General features: G+C 35.2%; 1 protein-coding gene across 2 annotated transcripts in view; it reads left to right on the top strand.

The window, feature by feature from the left end:
* Positions 1-21,215, top strand: part of AP3B1 (adaptor related protein complex 3 subunit beta 1) — a 157,320-nt gene that overhangs the window by 112,533 nt on the left and 23,572 nt on the right. The window contains exons 23-24 of one of the 2 annotated variants that reach the window (XM_082783672.1): positions 11,165-11,399; positions 14,739-14,823. In XM_082783672.1, coding sequence (XP_082639798.1) covers positions 11,165-11,399; positions 14,739-14,823 — 320 coding nt within the window. The remainder of the gene's footprint in view (positions 1-11,164; positions 11,400-14,738; positions 14,824-21,215) is intronic. The other variant, XM_082783673.1, reaches the window with a different exon arrangement.

Consider the following 21,215-nt stretch of genomic DNA (forward strand, 5'->3'; position numbering starts at 1 on the left):
AATATACTTTTTGTATTTAGGGTGAAGCAAGGAAAGGCTTTTTATTAAAACCCAGTATTACATATATATAATGGATAAAGTAGAAGTCTGAACTTCCCCATGTTAAGACTTTTGCATTTGTCACATCTAAAGTACAGCATTGAGAGACACTGGAGGACTGTCCCTCAGAGCAAGAAGAAAACTGTTGAGCTGTTAGCTTGAAATTAATAAAAACACAATTTTTCATACTCTCTGCACTCAAATATGCCTTTGTAGCATATATTTTTAAAAGCCTTCTTCCTTCAGATAAATCTACAGATGGTGCACATCTTTTTTTGCAAGATTGATTTTATTCAGAAATTTTGCATTTTTCTACTGAGGAATGACACTTAAAAACTGCAGAGGTCTTGTTTGAATTTTAATTTATGTTCAGTGTCTTTATCAGCATTCTCAATGGCATATTCTGCTAAAGCAGTAGCCCAAATGGAGAAACATTATTTATTTATTTTATTTCCTCACTCAGAACTTAGAATTTGTAGAAATCTGCAATAACTCCTTACTGAAACTCCCCTTTTCTCTCAGAGAGCTTATGAATTTCCATATGCGCTTACAGTGAGTTCTCAAAGCCCTGCTAAGTATATGAATTACTGTATGTGAATACAGCTAATTGTTTCAAATATAAGGATGATATGAGAGCTCTAAGTTGCTTTTTCTTAAATTATAATTGGTCTGTGCTTAACTGAAACTTGGATTGCACTTCAGAAGAATACCTAAGATTTCACTAGAAGATACTTTGCTGATCTGGATCAGTTTTCCCTTTAAATTACTTATATCCAATTCCAAATATATCTAAATGTCCTGAGATTTTGTAAGCCTTTGAATTGCCAAATTGTTAAATACGGGTGAAAATATAAGTAAATGATTCATAACAAACATACGTCTTGATTTCTGAAACTGCTAGTCATTTTTTTTAGCTTTGCATGCTTAAAAAAGTAAATAACCATGTCTTGCTTGATGCATGTAAGACTCCATCTTCTCACTTTTACTTGAAGAGTCATCATCACATGGTGTGAAACACCTGATATTCAAATTATAATTCTGAGATTTGTCCCAAAATGTAAGAATAACTTAATACCAAAGATTTTGACATTGAAAGGAAAAACTACACATGGGGCTAACTCAGCTTGTTTAGAGGTGTAACTGCTTGCTGCTAGGGCTTATCACTTCTTCCAGGGACAAGTAATATGCTGCCACATAATATTTAGGCTAGCAATAGAAAAGAAGTGAAAGACAAGGTCATCACAGCTGTTGAAGTATGGTGACGTAGAATATTTAAATGATGTACATTCACAGGCATTTTAGTGTGCTCTGAAAGTTCCGACAACTGCAAGGAGATGGGATACGATCCCCTTTTACCACCATCCCAAAAACAGTGTTAAGGTTCTTTCTTCTGAGGCTGGTAAGAGTTGTACCAAATTTTTTTAACACCAGCTTCATTTAGAAATGTTTTCAGTTTCTTTATGCTATAGACTCAAGAGGATATTAGAGGGACAGATGACTCATTAAAAAGCTATTGAGTATTGCTGTCATTAAATACAGTTACATCAGTGAGATGGATTTTAAAAAGCTCACTTCAGTGGCAGACTTTCTCACCTTGTTTTTTCACACTTTTCTCCTAATGACTTTGTGGTGAACAATGCCTTGACATATTAAGACTTAAAAAAGCAGTTCTGAAATGTTCCTGAAATAGTATTGCTAGGTATGTGGTTGATTAAAATTTTCAGTTTAAATAATTGTTCTGTATTGTTGATTTGGATTAGGAAATGTTTCTTTTTATGGTTGCATACAGTTTTGGTTACTGTTCGTGTCTTTACCATCTGTGTTCTCAACTTAAAGGTGCCAGCAGGATTAGGGGAAGTTAAATGGGTCTTTAAGTTGTGGAATGGTGTTTAGGAATTCATGGCTGTAAAAGAAGGTTTGTTACAAATTTTTACAATTAATTAATTTGGAATATTTTCATGAAAAATGTGCAAAAAATCATTCTACTTTTTCCACTGATAGAGCTTTATAACACCAGCAGTTTTTAAACATTATGACTACATAAATCATAAATTTCAACTATTATTTAATGTGTATTAAAAGTCGCTTAATATTGAATTAGTTTTATTAAATTCTCATTGTCATAGTCTTCCTTCTGCTACATTTGTTTGATTGACTAAATCTTTGGAGAATGTAGATGATAGTAGCAGAAATAATTCATATGAGAACCAAAGTGGTTGAGAAAAAACTGCCTGCCTAATTTGTATTTAGTAATCAACTGAAGGATCTAGTACAGCCACAGCTACTGTTCAAAGCAATGTACTTAAATTCATTGAACTGATGCCATGAATTTTATTTTTGAGTCCCATAGAAGAATGTGTCTTTGAATTTCAACATAGAAACAGGAGGTAACTTGATATAAATAAATATTAACATCTCTTAACAAACTATGGACTATATCAGATTACTTTTTTTTTTTTTTTCTATTTAAGGCCCAAAAGTGAAGCTTATGGTAAATAAAACGTGGAAAAGCTGTATTTTAGCAGAGGCCACAGGTGTACTATAAGTTTCATGAACTAAGGAGTAAAGATTTTTTTCAGGTTAAAATGAGTAAAATTATGTGCAAATGTATTATTGTTACATCAATATAATGTACCATTAAAAAAAAAAAAAAAAAAAAGTTGCATTTAAGTACATGCAGAAATTCTACACCCATGTTGGGGAAATGGTAATAAAGATGTCATATGTACCAAGTTCGGTGCCGATTTTGGATTTTTGTTCATGTAGGTGGGTTACAATGCATTAAAGTCATCCTGATACGGACAAAATAACACTTTGCTTCAACAAAATATAGTGTCCGAGATTAGAATATAGTTATATTAAACCAGAAAAGATGCAATTTACATTTCAGCATTTGTAAATATCTGTGTGAGATATGAAATATGAGGAGTTACAGGCTGAGTTTACTGTGGTTTGTTGGTAATACTGTATAGTATTTCAACCCACATTATACACTTATCCTGACACAAGAGGTCCATTTCTGGGGAAATGTTTGAAGTAGGTGCTTCTGCTGGAAGAAGTCAATAATGCAGAAATTGCAATACTGTAACCCTAGCTGTAAAATTATACCTCATAACCAGTAGGGTTCAGTATGTTTTCACTTTAGAGGTCTTGTGCTGAAGAATACTGGCTGTTTGCCAAAATCAAAATACTATATTAGAAACCATTCGTAAGAACTTCTTTGAAGTCATTTAGTCTCAATGCCAAAATCTATATTAATCCCTATCTGCAGCATCCACTATTTCAAACTCATAATTAGGACACAAGATGAGGCTGACACCTTATTCTGTTTTTCCAGCTCTTCAGCTGCTTTGGATAATCCTCAGGCTCTCCAGTTAGGTGGTCAGTGGAAGGGTCAAATCACTAAATTGAAGTAAATTATTTGTCCATATATCGGGAGAATAGGCATCTAATGGCTGTTGTAAAGTTTAGAGTACTACAGATCCCAGGGTGTCCTATGGGGAAGAATTTGCAATTCTGAATTTATGCTAAGGCTTGTGGGCCATAGTTAAGACACAGAGCTCAGCCCTGTCCTTCATGTTTTATAAGAATCCTGATTTAATCATATTTTCATTTTGTTGCTACTGAAGCTCTTTCTTGTTGGAGTTTTAAAAAGATTTTACTGACATTATCATTGTATTATTTATGTTTTTCATTATGCACAGCATAAGGTAAAGGCAAAAATGCCAAATCTCAAACAAAACAATGTGTTGTTGCAGTTTAATGCTCTGAGATCTCTCATACATGCAAAATTAAATGTATTTCACTGGCCCTCAGTTACACATAAAATACAATTTAAGTACAGTCTCAGTTTTAAAGGTGCTTGATTAGTCTGGTATGGGTTTAATAGAGTTTTCTGCTGTTTGTGATTAAGTCCTATTTCTCCTTCCTTTATATCATGAATTAATTCTTTAATGTTTAAGAACAATACTTTTTATTGAGATAGGGTTACTGGACATATGTGTAGATTTTTATATTTTAAGGGAACCAATGAGAAGTCTAAGGAACATAAAAATTTAAGAAATAGGGATAATTTAACATTACAGAAGATTTTAATCATCTCTAGATTCATAGACCACCTCGAACACACTACTTGTTGAAAGGATGGTTTTATGCCTGTTTGAGACCACATAAATATTAGAGAAAACAAAACAGCCAAGAAAGGGATTAGTTTTGGCAGTGTTACAGAGGCAGACGATGGAGAGTTACGATAAAAGCCCTCTTCTGCTTGCAATTGATCGTGTGATTAAAAAAATCAGTGGGAGATTTGTTTGTTGGTTTTAATATTCTTGTAAGTTTTTAGAGATGAAAATGTGATTCTATCTATGTTGGAATTCAGTAAAAAATTTTGGAACTCACTTTCAGATGTCTGAAATTGTTGGCCAATACTGGTTCAAAAATATGAACATTAATACTCAAACTTTCAATTAGCCTCATTGACATGTTAATCATTTAGGGAAATGTAGAGCCTAGAAGTTGTTGGCAATTCAAAAAGAATTGAATTAGAATGTGTTAGAAATTGAAGGTCTTCATAGTAGATGCAGCTTTAAGAAGGTGTTTAGTAGATGTATAGCAGTTGAAAGAGCCTTTGGTGGAAAGTTATTCTAAGTATTTACCAGAATTTGATATGGTGTCATCAACGGTCTGTCTATCTAGACAAATTAGCCAAAGTTAAAACACTGTTCCCTGTAACTTTTCTGCAGTACAGAATATATGAACTTGCTTGTTCGCTTTTCTGTTTTTTTCTTCCTTTTTGTGAGGATGCTGTCTGTTTGGCAAGCCATATTAACAAGATTGAAGTATGCTTCATTGTCAGGGTTTGCCACAGCCTCTTGAAATAATGGATGTAGGATGTTGAAAATCTTTCTTTTTTTATAAATTATTAATTATTTTTGTAGGAGTTCCATAAAGAATATATTGCCACGTGCACATCAGTAATATGTAACTGGTAATGGAGCAAAAAATCATTCATATGCTGCCATATACTGCTATATTCTGCCAGTAGTTTTCTTTCCTTTGTTTGCCTATCTTTACATTTTTCTCCTAATACTGTAAACCTATGGTTAAGTTGTTCTTCTGGCTTGAATTGAAAGATCATGTAAATGTGGCTGGGCTGTGAGATAGCCTTTCTTATCCTTTGAGCTGTTCAGAAGTTACTGGAGCATAGCCTTACAGTGAGTGTAGGAGAGGATATAGCTCTCACAGCTCAGTAGGTCATTCTTGGATTATGTCATGGATATTGCCAATAGGAGGGCAGTAGAAGGGCTACTTAGATTAAATGATTCAGTCCACTGCTTTAACAGAATGTAATTTAGAGGAATAGAATATAATTATTGTCATTCTTAGAAGAAAATATTTTTTCCAATGATACATGTTTTATCCAAACGTATGTATATATATTTCAGAATCAGGATCAAAATTTAGTCTACATTTATTATTAAGACATTATTAAACAAAGGAGCATATACAAAATAAAAGACAACAGACATAATAATGTGCTCTTTCATAAAAATAAAAATAATAATAACAATAGTACATCATACAGGAAGGTCTCTCTAGCTCAGTTTTTTATAATAGGTTTTATAAAACCTGTAGTGCTTCTTATAATAACAGGAAGTTGTTTGTTTTTATTACTTTGACCTTAATTATTGAGGACTTACTGATATGCAAAAACAAGTATGTTCGTGCGCAGAGGATTTACTTATTTGTAGCTGGTCATCTTTTTTGTGATAAAATTAAAGGTACTGCTGGTGATCTTACACATTTCCTTTCATGTGGTTAATGAGTGGGGGACTTTTAAGGCAAAACCTTAATGTTGCCTTTCTTATTACTGTGTAAAAAGTAGGTTAAAGATATTTGCATCATCTTTGCAAGATAGGGATCATCTTTGACCACGGGCGGTATAGCATGGGGGCTAGCCTGATTCATACTGATAGTTTTACCATGTGACAACACTATGTAGTCCCTACGCTGACTTTTAATTCTTGGTGGCCTTCAGTCATAGTGCGGTGGGAGGACAGTTGGTGTTTTAATTTTTGTATTTCCGTCATTCTAAACAGCTGTATAAAAAATAAAAGTTTTGCAAGTTTAATCTTAATAATCTTCACCCAAAAAAAGCAGACACGCTATGTCATAAAATAACTATTAGTGACTAGTTTGTATCCTATAAATCTAACTTGAGTTGATAATATGGTCCATTACCAGCTAACTGCACAGAGTATTTTTCATTTTACACTCTTCAGTTACTTTTTAGTGAAGTGTTAAAAAATATGAAGCTTTTCTCCTCTCTAAAATTGCACACTGTCTGTCTGTTATTAGGGAGATAACAGCTCTTATAAATGTTTCAGTAAGCGTTAAGTAGACAGTTATGTGCACTCTCATTCCACGCTTATTTGCTTACTGTAATAAACTGATAAAATATGTGTGGTTTGTCTCTGTGTATCTGCAGGCATCATGAGTCACATAGATTTCCTTTAGAAATAATGTTGTGTCTGCAGAATTGATTGGTTATTTTCATAAACCATCCAAAGGTACACAAACGACTTCTATTATTTAAACATATGCTATGTAAGATTTGTAGGGGATTATCTCATGGTTACTAGATGCTTCTTGTTCTATTAACTCTTTGGAGGGTTATTTTAACCCCTGAATGATTGCAGGTATCCTGCCCTGTAGGTTTCTATAAGCATTGCAAATGTATGCATTAAAAATGCTAAAATAAAAACAAAAAACTGTTTACCAGACTCGTGCAACTGTTCAGTAGACTGCCTTACAGTCAAATCAACCTTTGTTAGCTCACAATCTTGACCAGCAAACAGATGTCTTAAGAATTTTAATTTTTCCTGGAATAAATGTCTTTGTTCAGGAGACATCTAATTTATTTATTTCTAGTACTGACACATTAAATGCAACTAGAAATTAATGTCCTATAGGCTTTAAAACATAATATTATTTTTCTACCTGTCTTTTGCATGTCTTACATTTTGTAAAGTATGATATTGAAAGTAAAAGTGAATGTCCTCACATGAGTGAAAGTACGAATGAAATATGAGAAGTAATGCTGTGAGAGGCATAGATTAAATTCTGTAAGTAAAATTTGTAGGCAGATTTCAATAAGACTTGAGTCAGTGTCACAATTTAAATATATTGAGGGATTTTTGTGTCATGTGCATATGCATCTTTACTAGATATCTGTCTACTACTTAGGTCTTCATTCCTATTAACAATGTTATAGAAGTTACATGCCTGCACAGACAAGCAGAGCACTTCAAAATACTTGTTTTAACATGAATAAAACATATTTTCTGAGCTTATTAATGAAAAATGGCTGGACTGTTTAATGAAATAACTTTGCAGTTATGTTTGTCCAGCCCAAATTGAATTAAATGTTACAAGGTAAAGTCTAAGCTTAAACAATGCCTTGTGAGGCATTGGAACAGGCTGCCCAGGGAAGTGGTGGAGTCACCATCCTTGGAAGTCTTCAAAAGACGTTTAGATGTAGAGCTTAGGGATATGGTTTAGTGGAGGGCTGTTAGCGTTAGGTTGGAGGTTGGACTCGATGACCTTGAGGTCTCTTCCAACCTAGAAATTCTGTGATTCTGTGATTCTGTGATTCTGTAACTTAAAAATAAGATGTAAATTGCATTTTAAAGATTCAGTTTTATTAATTATTTTATCAGTGCTTTAAGTGACAGTTTCTTGTGAGATTCTGCTAATAACCTGTTACTGCTGCAAAAATGGGTCATACATGTATATTCCTATGTCCTCTTTACATGTACCAATTATATGTATATATATATTTAAGTACCTCCTTTCTTATTTCCTGATAACACAGGGTTTTTTGGAGAGTGTGACCTACTCGAATATTTTTAGAAATCTAAGCAGAAGAATAATTTGTTAAAGCTTGGGTTTAGTATTTAAAGATGTTTTAATTTGTGGAACTGTGAAGTTCCATACAACTAATACTTTTTCCATTCATTTTGCATTAGCCAGAAATCAGGTCAGGTCATGTCACAGGAGCAATTTTTTGTAGTTTTAATTTAAAGGTAAACTACTTTTGTGGTTTACCCCCAGCAGGCAGCTGATCACCATAGAGTCTCACACTCTCACTCTCCTCATGTGGGATGGGGCAGAGAATCAGAAAGGTAAAAGTGCAAGAACTCACATGTTGACATAAAGACAGTTCACTAGCTATAGCAAAAGCCAAACTTTGCTGTTTAGCAACACAAGGAATCCATTCGCTCCTCCCCATCAGCAGGCAGGAGCTTAGCCATTCCAGGACAGCAGGGCTCATCACACATCATGGTTTAATTGGAATATAAATGCAATCATTCTGAACATCCCCCACTTTCTACTCCTTTACCCCATTGTTATTGTCCACCATAATGCCATGTGATATGGGATGTGACCTCTCTGGTTCCCTTGGGCCAGCTGTCCTGGCTGTGTCCCCTCCCAGCTCCTTGTGCACCCCCAGCCTCCTCACTGGCAGGACAGCATGAGAAGCTGAAAAGTTCTGGGCTCTGTGCAAGCACTGCTTTGCAATAAATAAAACATTTGTGTGTTATCACCACTATTTTAATCCAAAAAATGAAGAAAATTAATTCTGACCCAGCCGAAACCGTGACAGCTATGTGAAAGTACACCTAATCTTAGTGTATATTTATGCACCTAAAGTGACATTGGAGTACAAAGATATGTGCTTATTGTGGGTTTTGTAAAACTTTGCTGAATTGTGTTCTCAGGTGAATGCTTGTAAGAGATCAATAATTAGACTGGAATAATTGGCTCCACTTAAAATTATGGTGCCCATATTCTTCAAGTGGTATTACTACTATTACTTAAAGATAGACAGAAACTTAAATAACTGGCTAGGTATTTTATTATATGTTTTATTTGTATTTTTTTATGCTCACGCAGGTAAGACATTGCCCCTGAGATCATTATGTTATTTTTTTATGCCTGAACTTCAGCATTTTACTTAAAATGTATTAAAAAATTGTGCAGATTCAGTGTTGGGGGTGTAGAGTTTCCTCAGTTTGATATATTTTGAAACTGCATTTTAATCTTCACTTTGAGGTTTATTGATAAATTGTTAATTTTACTTAAGAAAACTGATACCAGACGGCGTTTTTTTATTAGAGACAGAAACAAAAAGTTGAAAGTTAAATCTGGTGTGGAAGTTTTTCTAGAAGTTCTTAGCCCAGTCACATCAGTACATATTTTATTTTAATTACAGCCATGTAGTGGTTGAGTTTTGAGTGGATGGGTTGCCTTTTTGCTTTTAACTTCATTAGTTATTTGTCATTCACTGTGGTATGTGCCATACTTAATGTGCCTTCCAAAGCCACTTCTGGATACAAACTCATTTACTTACTTATGTGGTTTTCTTCAGCTTTCATCAATATGGTGAGGACAATTCTAAACATTTAGTAGATGATCTTCACAGATACTCTGGGATCCTAAGTATTACTAGCCTTGCTTTCTAGTTTAGAAATTGGTGCTCAGAGGTTACGGTCAGGTTTTTATGTGCTCACTAGCTTCTAAAAGTTTTCAGTAGAATTCTCTAGAGCCGTATTTTTTGTCTCCCATTTCTCAGACGTCTTGTAGGTGTAAATCACAGCTCTTACCAGCTTCTTATATTACTGGAAGTGTTCACTAAGTCTTCAGATCAGCCTCTCAACGTTAAAAATGGCAGTCAGAAAAATGTAGCACCCGTTAAGAGTTTTGTAGGCAAGGCAAGATAAAAGCCAGTTCTCCTTGCTTAGCTGCTTTGGGTGTTGGAACATCCTTTTATATTCAGTTGTTTCTTTCACTTTGTTACTCATTCAAGGCTATGAATATAGGGCAGGAAAAGATGGACACTCATCATGAGAACACACACGTAAAATTCAGTAGCTTATAGTGTATTGCACAGACAAAATTTCTGTGCTGAGCATTTGGTCTTTTCAACCTCTGTGTTCTGTTTTTTTTTTTTGGTTTTTTTTTTTGTTTGTTTGTTTGTTTGTTTGTTTTTTAATTTTTGTAGTAACCTTGTTTAACAAACTCAAATTCACTCTTCAACCGTTTTCTGCATATTTTTTCCTTCTGCAGTCTTGAACCCATGATTATAGATCTCCTGACCATCACTAGCTGTTGGTGATTTTTTGTCTAAATGTCTTTCATGCTGCTGCTTCAGGACACAATGGACCCAAATCACAGAATTGCAGGGGTTGGAAGGGACCTCAAGAGATCATCTGGTCCAACCCCCCTGCCAAAGCAGGTTCCCTAGAGCAGGTTGACCAGGCAGGGTTTGGAAAGGGCTTGGTCCAGACAGGCCTTGAATATCTCCAGAGAAAGAGACTCCACAACCTCCCTGTGCAGCCTGTTCCAGTGAAAATGACCTTGAGATTTGTCTAATGACCTTTGAGATTTCTTAATTGTGGCAGCAGGATGACTAAAAATATGGCATCATCTCTCTGCTCTATGCAGCTGTGGTTTTAGTATTTGATTGGTGTGGTTGTTAGGCAAAATTCAGTGGTTTTAACAAGAGAAGAAGAAAGATTTCTCGCTGTGGTTTCATTGTACATGATGGGTTTGGGGTCACCATTGCGTTCTGATGGTTAGAATAAAGAAAAAAAAAAAGATTTAAAAAAAAAAAAGATAATTAAGGTTAAAAGATTAAAAGATTAAAGTTTTACGGATAAAATATGTCAATAATATTACAGGTAAAAAATCATTTGTAACTTAAAAAAAAAAAAGATTAAAATTAAAAGATAATTCAATGGATATTAAAAAAAAAAGATAATTCAATGGATTCAATGGATATCAGAATTAAAATATTAAAAACAGTTTTACAATGGAAAATTAAGTAAATACAGCAAAATTAAATCTGCTAGTTCTCAGCACCATAAATGTTATTTTTAGACTCTTTTAAAGATAATCATTATTGTGTTTTGTTTTTGGTTTTGAATGTGTCCTTTCATGTGTCTGGTTTGCCAAAATTCTGATCTGAAAGCAGGCATTCTAGCTGAGTGAAGTGTGTAGTATTTAATTGTTGTTTTATCTGTTTTTTTCTTACAACATTCACCAACTGTTGTTTTGTACTTAGCAGGTTACTACCCAAGTCTTCGTGCCAACAAAAACACATGAAATGCTTCATCGAATGACTGGAAAAGGATTATCTGCTCATTATCACTTCTCAAGACAGCCAGACATGTTTGGTGATCATATGGTATCCGTGCAAGTGACAGTAACAAATACAACTGATCAGAAGATAGAGAATATTCACATAGGAGAGACGAAGTTACCTCTAGGCATGAGGATACATGAGTTTAATCCAATAGGTAACCATATCCTATATTTTTAAATACAGAACCTTAATATTTTGGTAAATTTCAAATATAGGAAAGTGTTTTTGTATAGTCATACATATATATGAATACATATACATATATGTATGTATACACATGTGTGCATAAGTATACATATGTACATATACACATACGCTCATGCAACTACCATTTCTTAGCTAATCTGATTTTAACAAAAGTTTAATTCAGTTTCTCCCTACTTACATCTGACTTTGGAAACAACTCCTTAGATCAGAACTTGTATGCGTGAAAGTCTACCTGCTTGTTCAAATCATTTGAGTTGATATGATAAATTTATTTTCTCTTCCTGCAAACTTCAATTCTCTTTCAGCCTTTGTCCAGAATGGCTGTAACAGGCTATTATTAAGTATCAGGTTGTGATTTAGATACTCATAATGATCTCTGTGCCAGACTTTACAGAACATTTATGGGTTTATTATTTGATTTGGTGGCTCAGAACTTTCTCATTGTTTCTCTTGTAAGCTTTCAGCAGTAGATTGAAAGTGTTTTAATCTAGTATGGGTGTACCATGCTTTCATAAAAAGTGGTTTCTTAGGTTAGGTACTCTGCTAATTCAGTAAAGCAATGCTGTAGTCAGGTCTAACCTAAACTACATGTATTTAACTTTCTGCCTTCTGATGTTTGGATGTTTTCTTTAACTCTGAAAAAGCTATATACATTTATGTTCAATAGCTAGAAAAGCAATTATGTTTCCATCTGACAAAAAGCAAAGTATAATTATTTGAACAGTCTAGCAAGAAATGTAACTGCTTCCGTCACAAACAACAAATGTTTTGTCAGTGTTTTTCAGTCAAAGGAATAAAGTAAAAGAATCATAGAATGGTTTGGATTGGAATGGACCTTTAAAGATCATATAGTCCAACCCCCCTGCCATGGGTAGGGACACCTCTCAGTATATACAGTTGCCCAAGGCCCCATCCAACCTGTATTGGATACTTCCAGGGATGGGGCATCCACAGATTCTCAGGACAACCTGTTCCAGTGCCTCACCACCCTCTAAGTAAAGAGTTTATTCCTTATAGCTAAACTAAATCGACCTTTTTTTCAGTTTAAAACCATTATTCCTTGTCCTACCACTATAGATCCTGTCAAAAAGTCTCTCTTCACCTTTTTTTACAAGCCCCCTTTAGGTACTGGAAGGCCACTGTAAGGTCTCCCTGGAGCCTTCTCTTCTTCAGGCTGAACAGCCCCAAATCCCTCAGCCTGTCCTTATAGGAGAGCTGCTCCAGCCCCTTGATCATCTTCGTGGCCCTCCTCTGGACTCGTTTTAATAATTCTGTGTCCATCTTATGCTGGAGGAGCTGAACACAACACTCCAGGTGGGGTCTCATGAGAGCAGAGTAGAGAGGGGAGAATCACCTCCATTGCCTTGCTGGCCACACTGCTTTTGATGCAGCCCAGACTCGGTTGGCTTTCTGGGCTGTAAGTGCACATTGCTGGCTCGTCCAAGTTGTCATCCACCAGGATCCCCAAGTCCTCCTCAGAGTCGCTCTCAAACTATTCACCCCCTCGTCCATACTGATGTTTGTCACAAATTCGTAGAAGTAGATAACTGGTAATGTTGTAAATCAGATCACATAGTCAAAATTAAGTCGTGTAGTCAGTAGAATTCATTTCTGCTATGGGAGAAGAATGCGAAAAAATCAGGAATTAATACACTATCCATTTCAGGTTTCTTAAGTTCCACAACACAATCCTGTTCTTTAAATTATTTATTTCCCACTTTCATGTGCTATCTATCCTGTGCAGCCATTTGCTTCTTTTGCAGAAAATGGGTTATATATCATCAGTTCCTTCTAAAATGATGTTTTTTTCTCACTTAGTTGTAATTTCTTATATTCTTTGTCATTTTATCTAGAAGTTAGTGTATATGTTGTGTTCCTCTTTTTACCTGTTATTTATGTTTCCAGCATTTGGAAAATATGTCCTATAATTTGCCCAGTGCAATTAAAAGTAGTGTCAGTGTAGACAGGTATTCCTGCTGGAGTGTACACCTAGCGTTGCCTCCATCGCTGCAATTTTGGTTGGTGATTGCCCTGATTTTGCAAGTATAAAAGGGCAAAATTATTTCATCTAAATTCTTGTGCACAGTATTTTCTTCTTGGCTAGGTGCCTTTGAAACTCCATTTGAAAACATTAAGCTGAAAGATGTAGGTAAAGTTTAGGAAGTTGGAGCCTATAACCCTTTGATGCTTGACACAGACTTCTTTCCTGGAAATACTTTGTTTTTCACTCACTCTCTAACATTAGCTTAGCTTTTGCCTAATCACTTGTTTTTCATATATTTTTCCAGAAGTTAATCTAGATATAGTTAAATTAAGTTTCCTTTTGTTGCAGAAAAGCAGTATGCTCTTCGGTTCCTGAAAAGCATGAAATACATGAATGAATAAACTGGAAGAAGTAACCAAACATTTTTTTGCCTGTCCAATCATATTTATTTGAATTCCTTTCTTCTAACAGTGGTTTTAGTTTTGTTTTTGTTTTTCTTTTAAGTTTCAAACAGCTAGACTGCTCCGATGTTTGTTTTTAATACCTACCTTTGTATTAAAAACAGCTTTTCTTCCAGCCAAAATAAAGCCTTATGTCTACAACATTAAGGAAATAGCAAAGAGATCTAGCAAAGAAACTAAGAACAAGCATGTTTCTTGATACCTGAAATTGAGAAGTGCCTCACAAAAATTATCATCCACTTTGAGTTAATAATCTCTCTGCTCTCTTCCATAAGTAAAGCATAGAGAAATATTGGGAAATAAATATATCATACTAATCATGAATAATTTTACATTATACTTTTCTTCTATTACTTCATGTATTAATGTGCATTTTACTAATATTTGTTCTTTTTTACTATTTATTAACTAAATTTGCAAACTGATGTTATTCTATATGAAATGTCAATGCTGGATCTGTACACAAGCGAAGAGATACAATTTCAATATATTTTTTTCTGTAAATAATTTCCCTTTTTTAATACATATTTTTATCTACTTGATGAGGCTGCAGGAATGAAATTCAACATTCCCTGTGCAACAATTTCCTTCCTGTTCAGGAAGGAAAATGGAAGTGTAATATCTGGGGGAAACCTGCTTTAAATTAAGCTACAAAAATCTGTTTTTTGTTGTTTGATTGGTTGGTTTTGTTTGTTTGTGTTTTTTGTTGTTGCTGGTGTGTTTTTTTTTGTGTATATATAGATAGATAGATTTTATAATTACATGAAATTTGAGGGTTTACATCTGGGCTATTGTGTTCCTTTGCATGCTTACTTCACCTGTTCAAAATATTTTTATGTAGAGTGCCTCGAGCCTGGGGGATCTGCGACTGTCTCAATGGGTATTGACTTCTGTGATTCTACTCAGACTGCCAGTTTCCAGTTATGGTGAGTTCTAAAGGATGAGGGAATGGAAATCTTCTAGGAAAATAATGGTACATGGCATTTAATTTTTTGGCCCTAAGTGTAACTTAGAAGTTTACTTGGCAGTATCAGACATACTGTTTAATAAATGTTTAAATAACTGAACATCAGTTCACAACATGCTGTAAACCAAATGTGTTTTTAGCAAAATAAGACACAATGACTGTTCTGTTTTACTGTTACAATGATTATCAGTTTTCTCAGGTCTTCCCTTTTTGTTTAGCACTTGCTTCTCAAAACACACATTAGGTGGTAATCTCAAATCTAGGTTTAAAATTATATGTCTAAGTGCAAGAACTCTTTGACAGGTTGTGTTTGGGACTGTTTTTCCTTTTTATCCTACTATCAAGTAGGATAATCATTAACTCATTTTCCAAGTTAGAATTACTTCTGTTCCTGAGATTTGTTTTTATTTTTTCCCACTTTTCTCAGGATTCTTTTTACTAACATCACATTAAAGGGAGCCATCAGATCTGACCTAGTATGCTGGAATGTCTTCCTTATAAGAAATCACAAATCAAAAAAGCATATAGTGGTGAGCAATTTTATTAACTCAAATGATTATTATGGCTGTTTATAATCTCTGTAACATGACTGCATGAAACCAACCCCGAAATTTGCAGGCTAACAAAGCATTTTCTCATGCTGTAGATTCTTTGAAATGATTAGAGAGAGAATTACAACAAATAAGTCACTGGCCAACTAGATTTTGTCTTATATACTTGATTTACATTTTTAATGGACATTATTGGCATATTCATGATCCTCCTTTTAATGAGGTCCATTGCATTCTAGGCTAAAAGAACCTGTTCACCCGGTGAGAACTCTGTTATAAAGCAGCATTTGAAACCAGGGGAAAAAAATAAAGGTGTCTAAACATTAGGAATGAATAGATGTGGGAAAGCAAGGCTTCTACTTTTAAGAGCAATTCAGGCTTTTGCTGGCTTATATAGTCTTTAAAACTATGCAAAGACAATAAATGAATCTCCAAGGGTCATTTTTTCTCCACATATTTCAAAGTATTTTTCTTTTGATGTATTGTTGCAAGAATCACTACATCTTTCTACAAAAATGGATATTTAATAGGCATTCAAATTGCAGCTTTCCAAATTAGGGAAAACTCCAGTCCTTTCAGAAATTACTGGACCCATTTCTTCAACACTACGGGAATTTTAATGTACAACTACTAAGCACAGTTTGCACAACTCACAGGTAGGAATAAAGGTAGAAGTAATAGCTTTATAATGGAAATGTACCCAAGTGACTCCAGAAGAACCACTGATAAAGTTAAATTAGCTTTTTTAGGGGAAAGAAGGTTTTACTATTGAAAATGTATATTTTTTTCCTCCTTGAGCCTATTTCTGCACACTTAATGTGTAGTCATTTTAAAGATAGTAGTACCCGCAGCAAGTTGTCTGTAGGGTGCAGTTTTTTGCATGTCACACAGTTTCAAAGCATAGAATCATTAAGGTTGGAAAAGACCTCCAAGATCATCTGGTTCAACCATCCCCATACCACCACTATCACCCACTAAACCATGTCCCTAAGCACCACATCCAGCCTTTCCCTGAACACCCCCAGGGATGGTGACTCCACCACTCCCTGGGCAACCCGTTCCAATGCCTGACTGCTCTTTCTGAAAAGAAGTGTCTCCTCATTTCCAACCTGAACCTCCCCTGGTGCAACTAGAGGCCATTTCCTCTAGTCCTATCACTAGTTATCTGTGAGAAGAGGCCAACCCCAGCTCCCCACACCTTCCTTTCAAGGAGTTGTAGAGAACAATGAGGTCCCCCCTGAGCCTCCTCTTCTCCAGACTAAACAACCCCAGTGCCCTCAGCTGCTCCCCATGGGACTTGTGCTCCAGGCCCTTCTCATGTTCGTAGCCCTTCTTTGGACACACTCCAGGGCCTTGATGTCCTTCTTCTACTGAGGGGCCCAAAGCTGAACACAGTACTCAAGGTGCAGCCTCACCAGAGCTGAGTACAAGGATTAGCTGATCTGCAGTTCTGCTGACTACACACTGCTGTAGCTGGTCTGTGTGCTGTTTGCTAGAATTAGGGAACAATTTTGGACTGTAGCCCAATGCAAGTCTTGTTTGGGGAGGGAAGTTCCATTCTAGGCAATGCAATTTCATAATTGCTTCAAAATGAATAAATGTATTTTGTTTTTATTTTAAAATAAAACATGCTCAGTTTATCAAGCAGGAACACTTTTCTAGAAAAGAGCAGATATTTTTCTTTAAAGTACATATTTTCAGTATACTAATGATTTGATTCCAAACTTATACCATTTATTGCTAAGAATCTTAGAAGTGATGAGGATAAGCAATGTAGCATAACACATTGATTTTATGCAGATCATCACCTTTATGTTTTGGGAGGTCTGCTGTATTAGTGATATATAAAAACTGATTACTTTCTCCAACATTGCCTAGTAATTGTTTATTATTTTCCTATTAGACAAACAAGACAGATCAATAATCCTGAACACCAACCAGACTATGAGTAACATCACTGTAAATAGATTTGCCTCAGACCTCAGTGGTGTATTCATTTTAATGATTTGGACAATGTGAGTCCAATGACAAAGCTCAAGCTAAGTTTAAAATTAAATTAAGAATAGGAATTGCTTACTTTGTTCCTTTGCTAATTGACAGGGCCCTGTCTCTTTGAGACTAGTTCTTAGAAAATTGTGTAAAAATAGATTTAAAAGTTTGTTGCATAAAATTTGCTGTTTTACTGTAAGAAATATAATATTATTCAAAATCATACTGATGTCAACATCATTGCAGAAATTGTGCATTCTGATGTTTTGGGGGCTGTGTATGAGAACTCAACTGAAGCCCTTTTAGCCTTTCATACTAATTAAAAAGGTTTTATCCAAAAGAAAGAATAACTTTAAAAAGTTTGTTTAAATGTTGTTAAAATATATGCACACAGGTGTCAATATTCTTGTATTTCCTGATAATGTATCTTTATGAAAGACATTATCAGTTATTTTGCATTTTGTTAGAAGCATATTCAGCAGTAAAGTGTACCTGATCATAATAATTTTCTTTAGTTGTTCTAAAAGGGAGCACTTTGTCTTGCATCAAATGTAATTGATCCTGAAGCAGTGTAATCACAATTACTCACTTTCTTAATTGGACTGCCCAAAATCAGAAAATGGAAACCGATCGGCAGTGTTTAAATCAATAGCCTTGTAGTAATGCTTGTGGGGGTAGGGAGATAGTGGTAATGGGTAGATCAATTGGTCTTAGATGCCAATCATGGACTGTGTGTTTTGCATAGCAAATACTACCTTTCTGTTTGGGGATGTGCTGCTGTAATAGTGGTTCAATAAACACAAACTGTAAAAAGAAAAAAAAATAATGTGAGTAATAAAATATTTAAATCTCTTTCTGAATCTGTTGTACAAATCAAGGACAATGAAGGAGAAATTGTATTATAGAGAGGCTAAGAGGTCTGAGCTTTGAAAGACTTCCCTAGTAAATACTATTTTTATGAAGCAAAGCTTACCAAGATCACACATCTAATTAAAAAAAGGTGAAACACCATAACATGAAAATTATTCCTAATGCATTTATTTAGAATATGTATCAGGCTGCTCACCCTATGTATTCATAAGGCATATGCATCTTCGTTGCCATTTTTCATGTGCCATGTCCTTGTAGAGGCATACTGCTTCAGTTATTCCGGTGTTCTGCACAGTAATGCTTTTCTCAAGTGGAAAGTTGTAGAGGAATTAATAGAGGTACTTGTTTTTTTTAAAAAAGATTTTTATGATTATTACTGTTCCTATTTGGGACACTTTTTACAGACTTTGTAAGCAGGATAGGCCCAACCTGAAAGAGTAAAGCCATTTGTCACTGGGTAACGTACGTGCAAGATAGTTGTTAACTCCTAGTTAAGCATTAATATACCCACCACCTCAGAAAGGGACCTGTCTTTGCTGGGCAGGCAGGCATCAGTGAGCAGAGGAAAGGTTAGCTTCCTCAGCTCCCTGGAACAGATCCTTGGCATTGCAGACTGACCGCAGTATAATCCACTGACCGTGGATTACTCCTTTTTTGTCTGTTTTCAGATTTTCCTGTCCTGTTTTCTGTGCATGTATTTAGAATTTCAAATTTCTGGCAGTATTTGTAAAAGCCGAAACAGTTCCATTGTGTTTTAGGTGTCTGGTGAGTGACTAAATGTGAACAGGAGATGTCCTATGTATAACCTGGAGAGCTGGAGAGGGAAGGAAGCTTGCCCTTACCTCCTCTTCCCTTTCTTTTTCATCCCTTCTTCCCACATTCTCTTAGCTCTTCCTTGAAGCTGTGGAAGAACCACAGCTTTGGAGATAAAATTAATGTACAGAGAACCCATTTTATTCTACCCTAATATTTTGAAAACTATGCAGATGTTGTTTAGTTGTCACTGAAACAACATGGGATAGGGAATATGTCCATGGTGTGCATCTCTTCATCCAAACCTAGTTTTCTCAAGGTTTAAATGGGAAGAGTACAGTCAGAGCTCCCTAGAAGAAAGACAAGTGGCATGACGGCAACAACTTCTGTGCCTTTCATTCTTACTCTGAATGATAAGATCATGGGGAAACAGTGTGACATGTGACAGAGGTTTTTACAGGCATGGGCTGGTTACCTTAGGTAGCATATGGAAAATGCTGAATATTACCAGAACAGCTAGGACCGTACTATAGTTAGGCTGTTAGAAGAGAGAGGAGTTGTCTGTTCACCTCATCTGCCCTGGACTGTAAAAAGCGAGTATTGTATTGACTACTGCAAAAGAGGTTGGTGTAGTAGGGAGAATCTAGCAACTTCTTAAATGAAGTGAATACCATGAATGAAATTTGAAATTTTTACAAGATCTGCTGTCTGCAAGTTCTACCTTATTGCAAACACTTTTGTCTAAGGCAGAGAGAATTTTTTTTTTTTTTCATTATGAGATTCTCTGATCTCACTTTAAGTTGATGTAGGACTCTTCCCAAGCAGAACTTGTACCTGCAAAAAGAAATTAATGAAGAGGATCAGTTAGGTAGCAGTCAATATTTCTTTTGAGTGCAAAAATGTATTCAGGTGTACATGCTTGCACAAAATCATCTGATCAAAATTATGTAGTAGAATATACTATGGAATATATTAAAAACTAACATTAGAGAAGCAGGACTGATTTCACATCATTATCAATCGCATTTTTACTTGTTTCTTGCTGTTTCCTTCTCTCATGCTTTGTCAGCACATCTTTAAGTTGTTTACAGATGTTGGATATTAAGACAAGCAATCCAGTACTCTTCTCTTTACTTCATTACTCTAAAGTAGTCAGTTGGCCTAGTTCCAGAAAGCAAATATATCTAGATAGATAACTGACCAAGAGAAAGCAAAGCTGGGCATGAACAACAACTCTAATTTCTTCTATTTCCTAGGCCTTTTTTCTTGTAAAAGCTGGATAACATTTATTCCTTTAGCAAGAAAGTACGCACAAAGTCTCCCATAGTGATTTATTCCATCTTTTGCAGGAATTTAATGTGTTGTCCTTCCTCTTCCACTGTTTCTGTCTAATTGTCTGTTGAGGTTTTTCTGAATACAAGACAAAAAAAGTGAGCTGTTTTATCCATAGATGTATTCTGGGTCAAACATCTACCACTCTGCACTGCTGGGAGTAAAGTGAAAGAGGAGCACATAAATAGCAAGAAGACTATTCCCCAGCCTTTTGCTAAAATGATAATAACCTTTAAAAAGTAAAACTTTAAAGACTGCCATTGTAGAATCTGAAAAGTGTTCATTTGGAGGTGATAATGTCATTTGTATTAGTTTTTAAAATGTTATATTTGTAAAGAAGATATTTTTAAAGAGGACTTTTTCCTCAAGTCTTTTGTTATGGCAAAGACAACTTCTTTCATGTTTACCTTTTGGAGCCAATCCTTTTTGAAAAAGAGGAAGAGATGGGGAATAAGAAAAATGGATATCGGTTTCAAATGACAGGTGCTAGCTACTCCCACTGCAGCCATCTGAAGGAGAGTTAAAACTGTGTGTCTTCCAAAGAGTTTAATGTTAGTCTTGCAGTGTCATTTATCACAGAGATGGTAAGTCTTCCTGAGTTCCTGTGGGAGCATTATCATCTCTCATTTGTTCATCTTAATTGGGTACATCAGAAGATAAATTCATGTGATTCTTTGAATTACATCATGAAAGTTGTGTCTTATGGAAGTGTTTTAAAATGCTATGTGTACAGTTTTAACAGTTATTAAGGCAACAGCAAGTAAAATGATGTCTGACTGTATTTGTCCCTAAATTCACAAATCAAAACAAAAACCACATTGCTATGTAGTGGTGAGGAACTGTTTTCAAACACCCC

Source organism: Aythya marila, assembly GCF_965140915.1.
Source record: "Aythya marila genome assembly, chromosome: Z".
NCBI lineage: Eukaryota > Metazoa > Chordata > Aves > Anseriformes > Anatidae > Aythya > Aythya marila.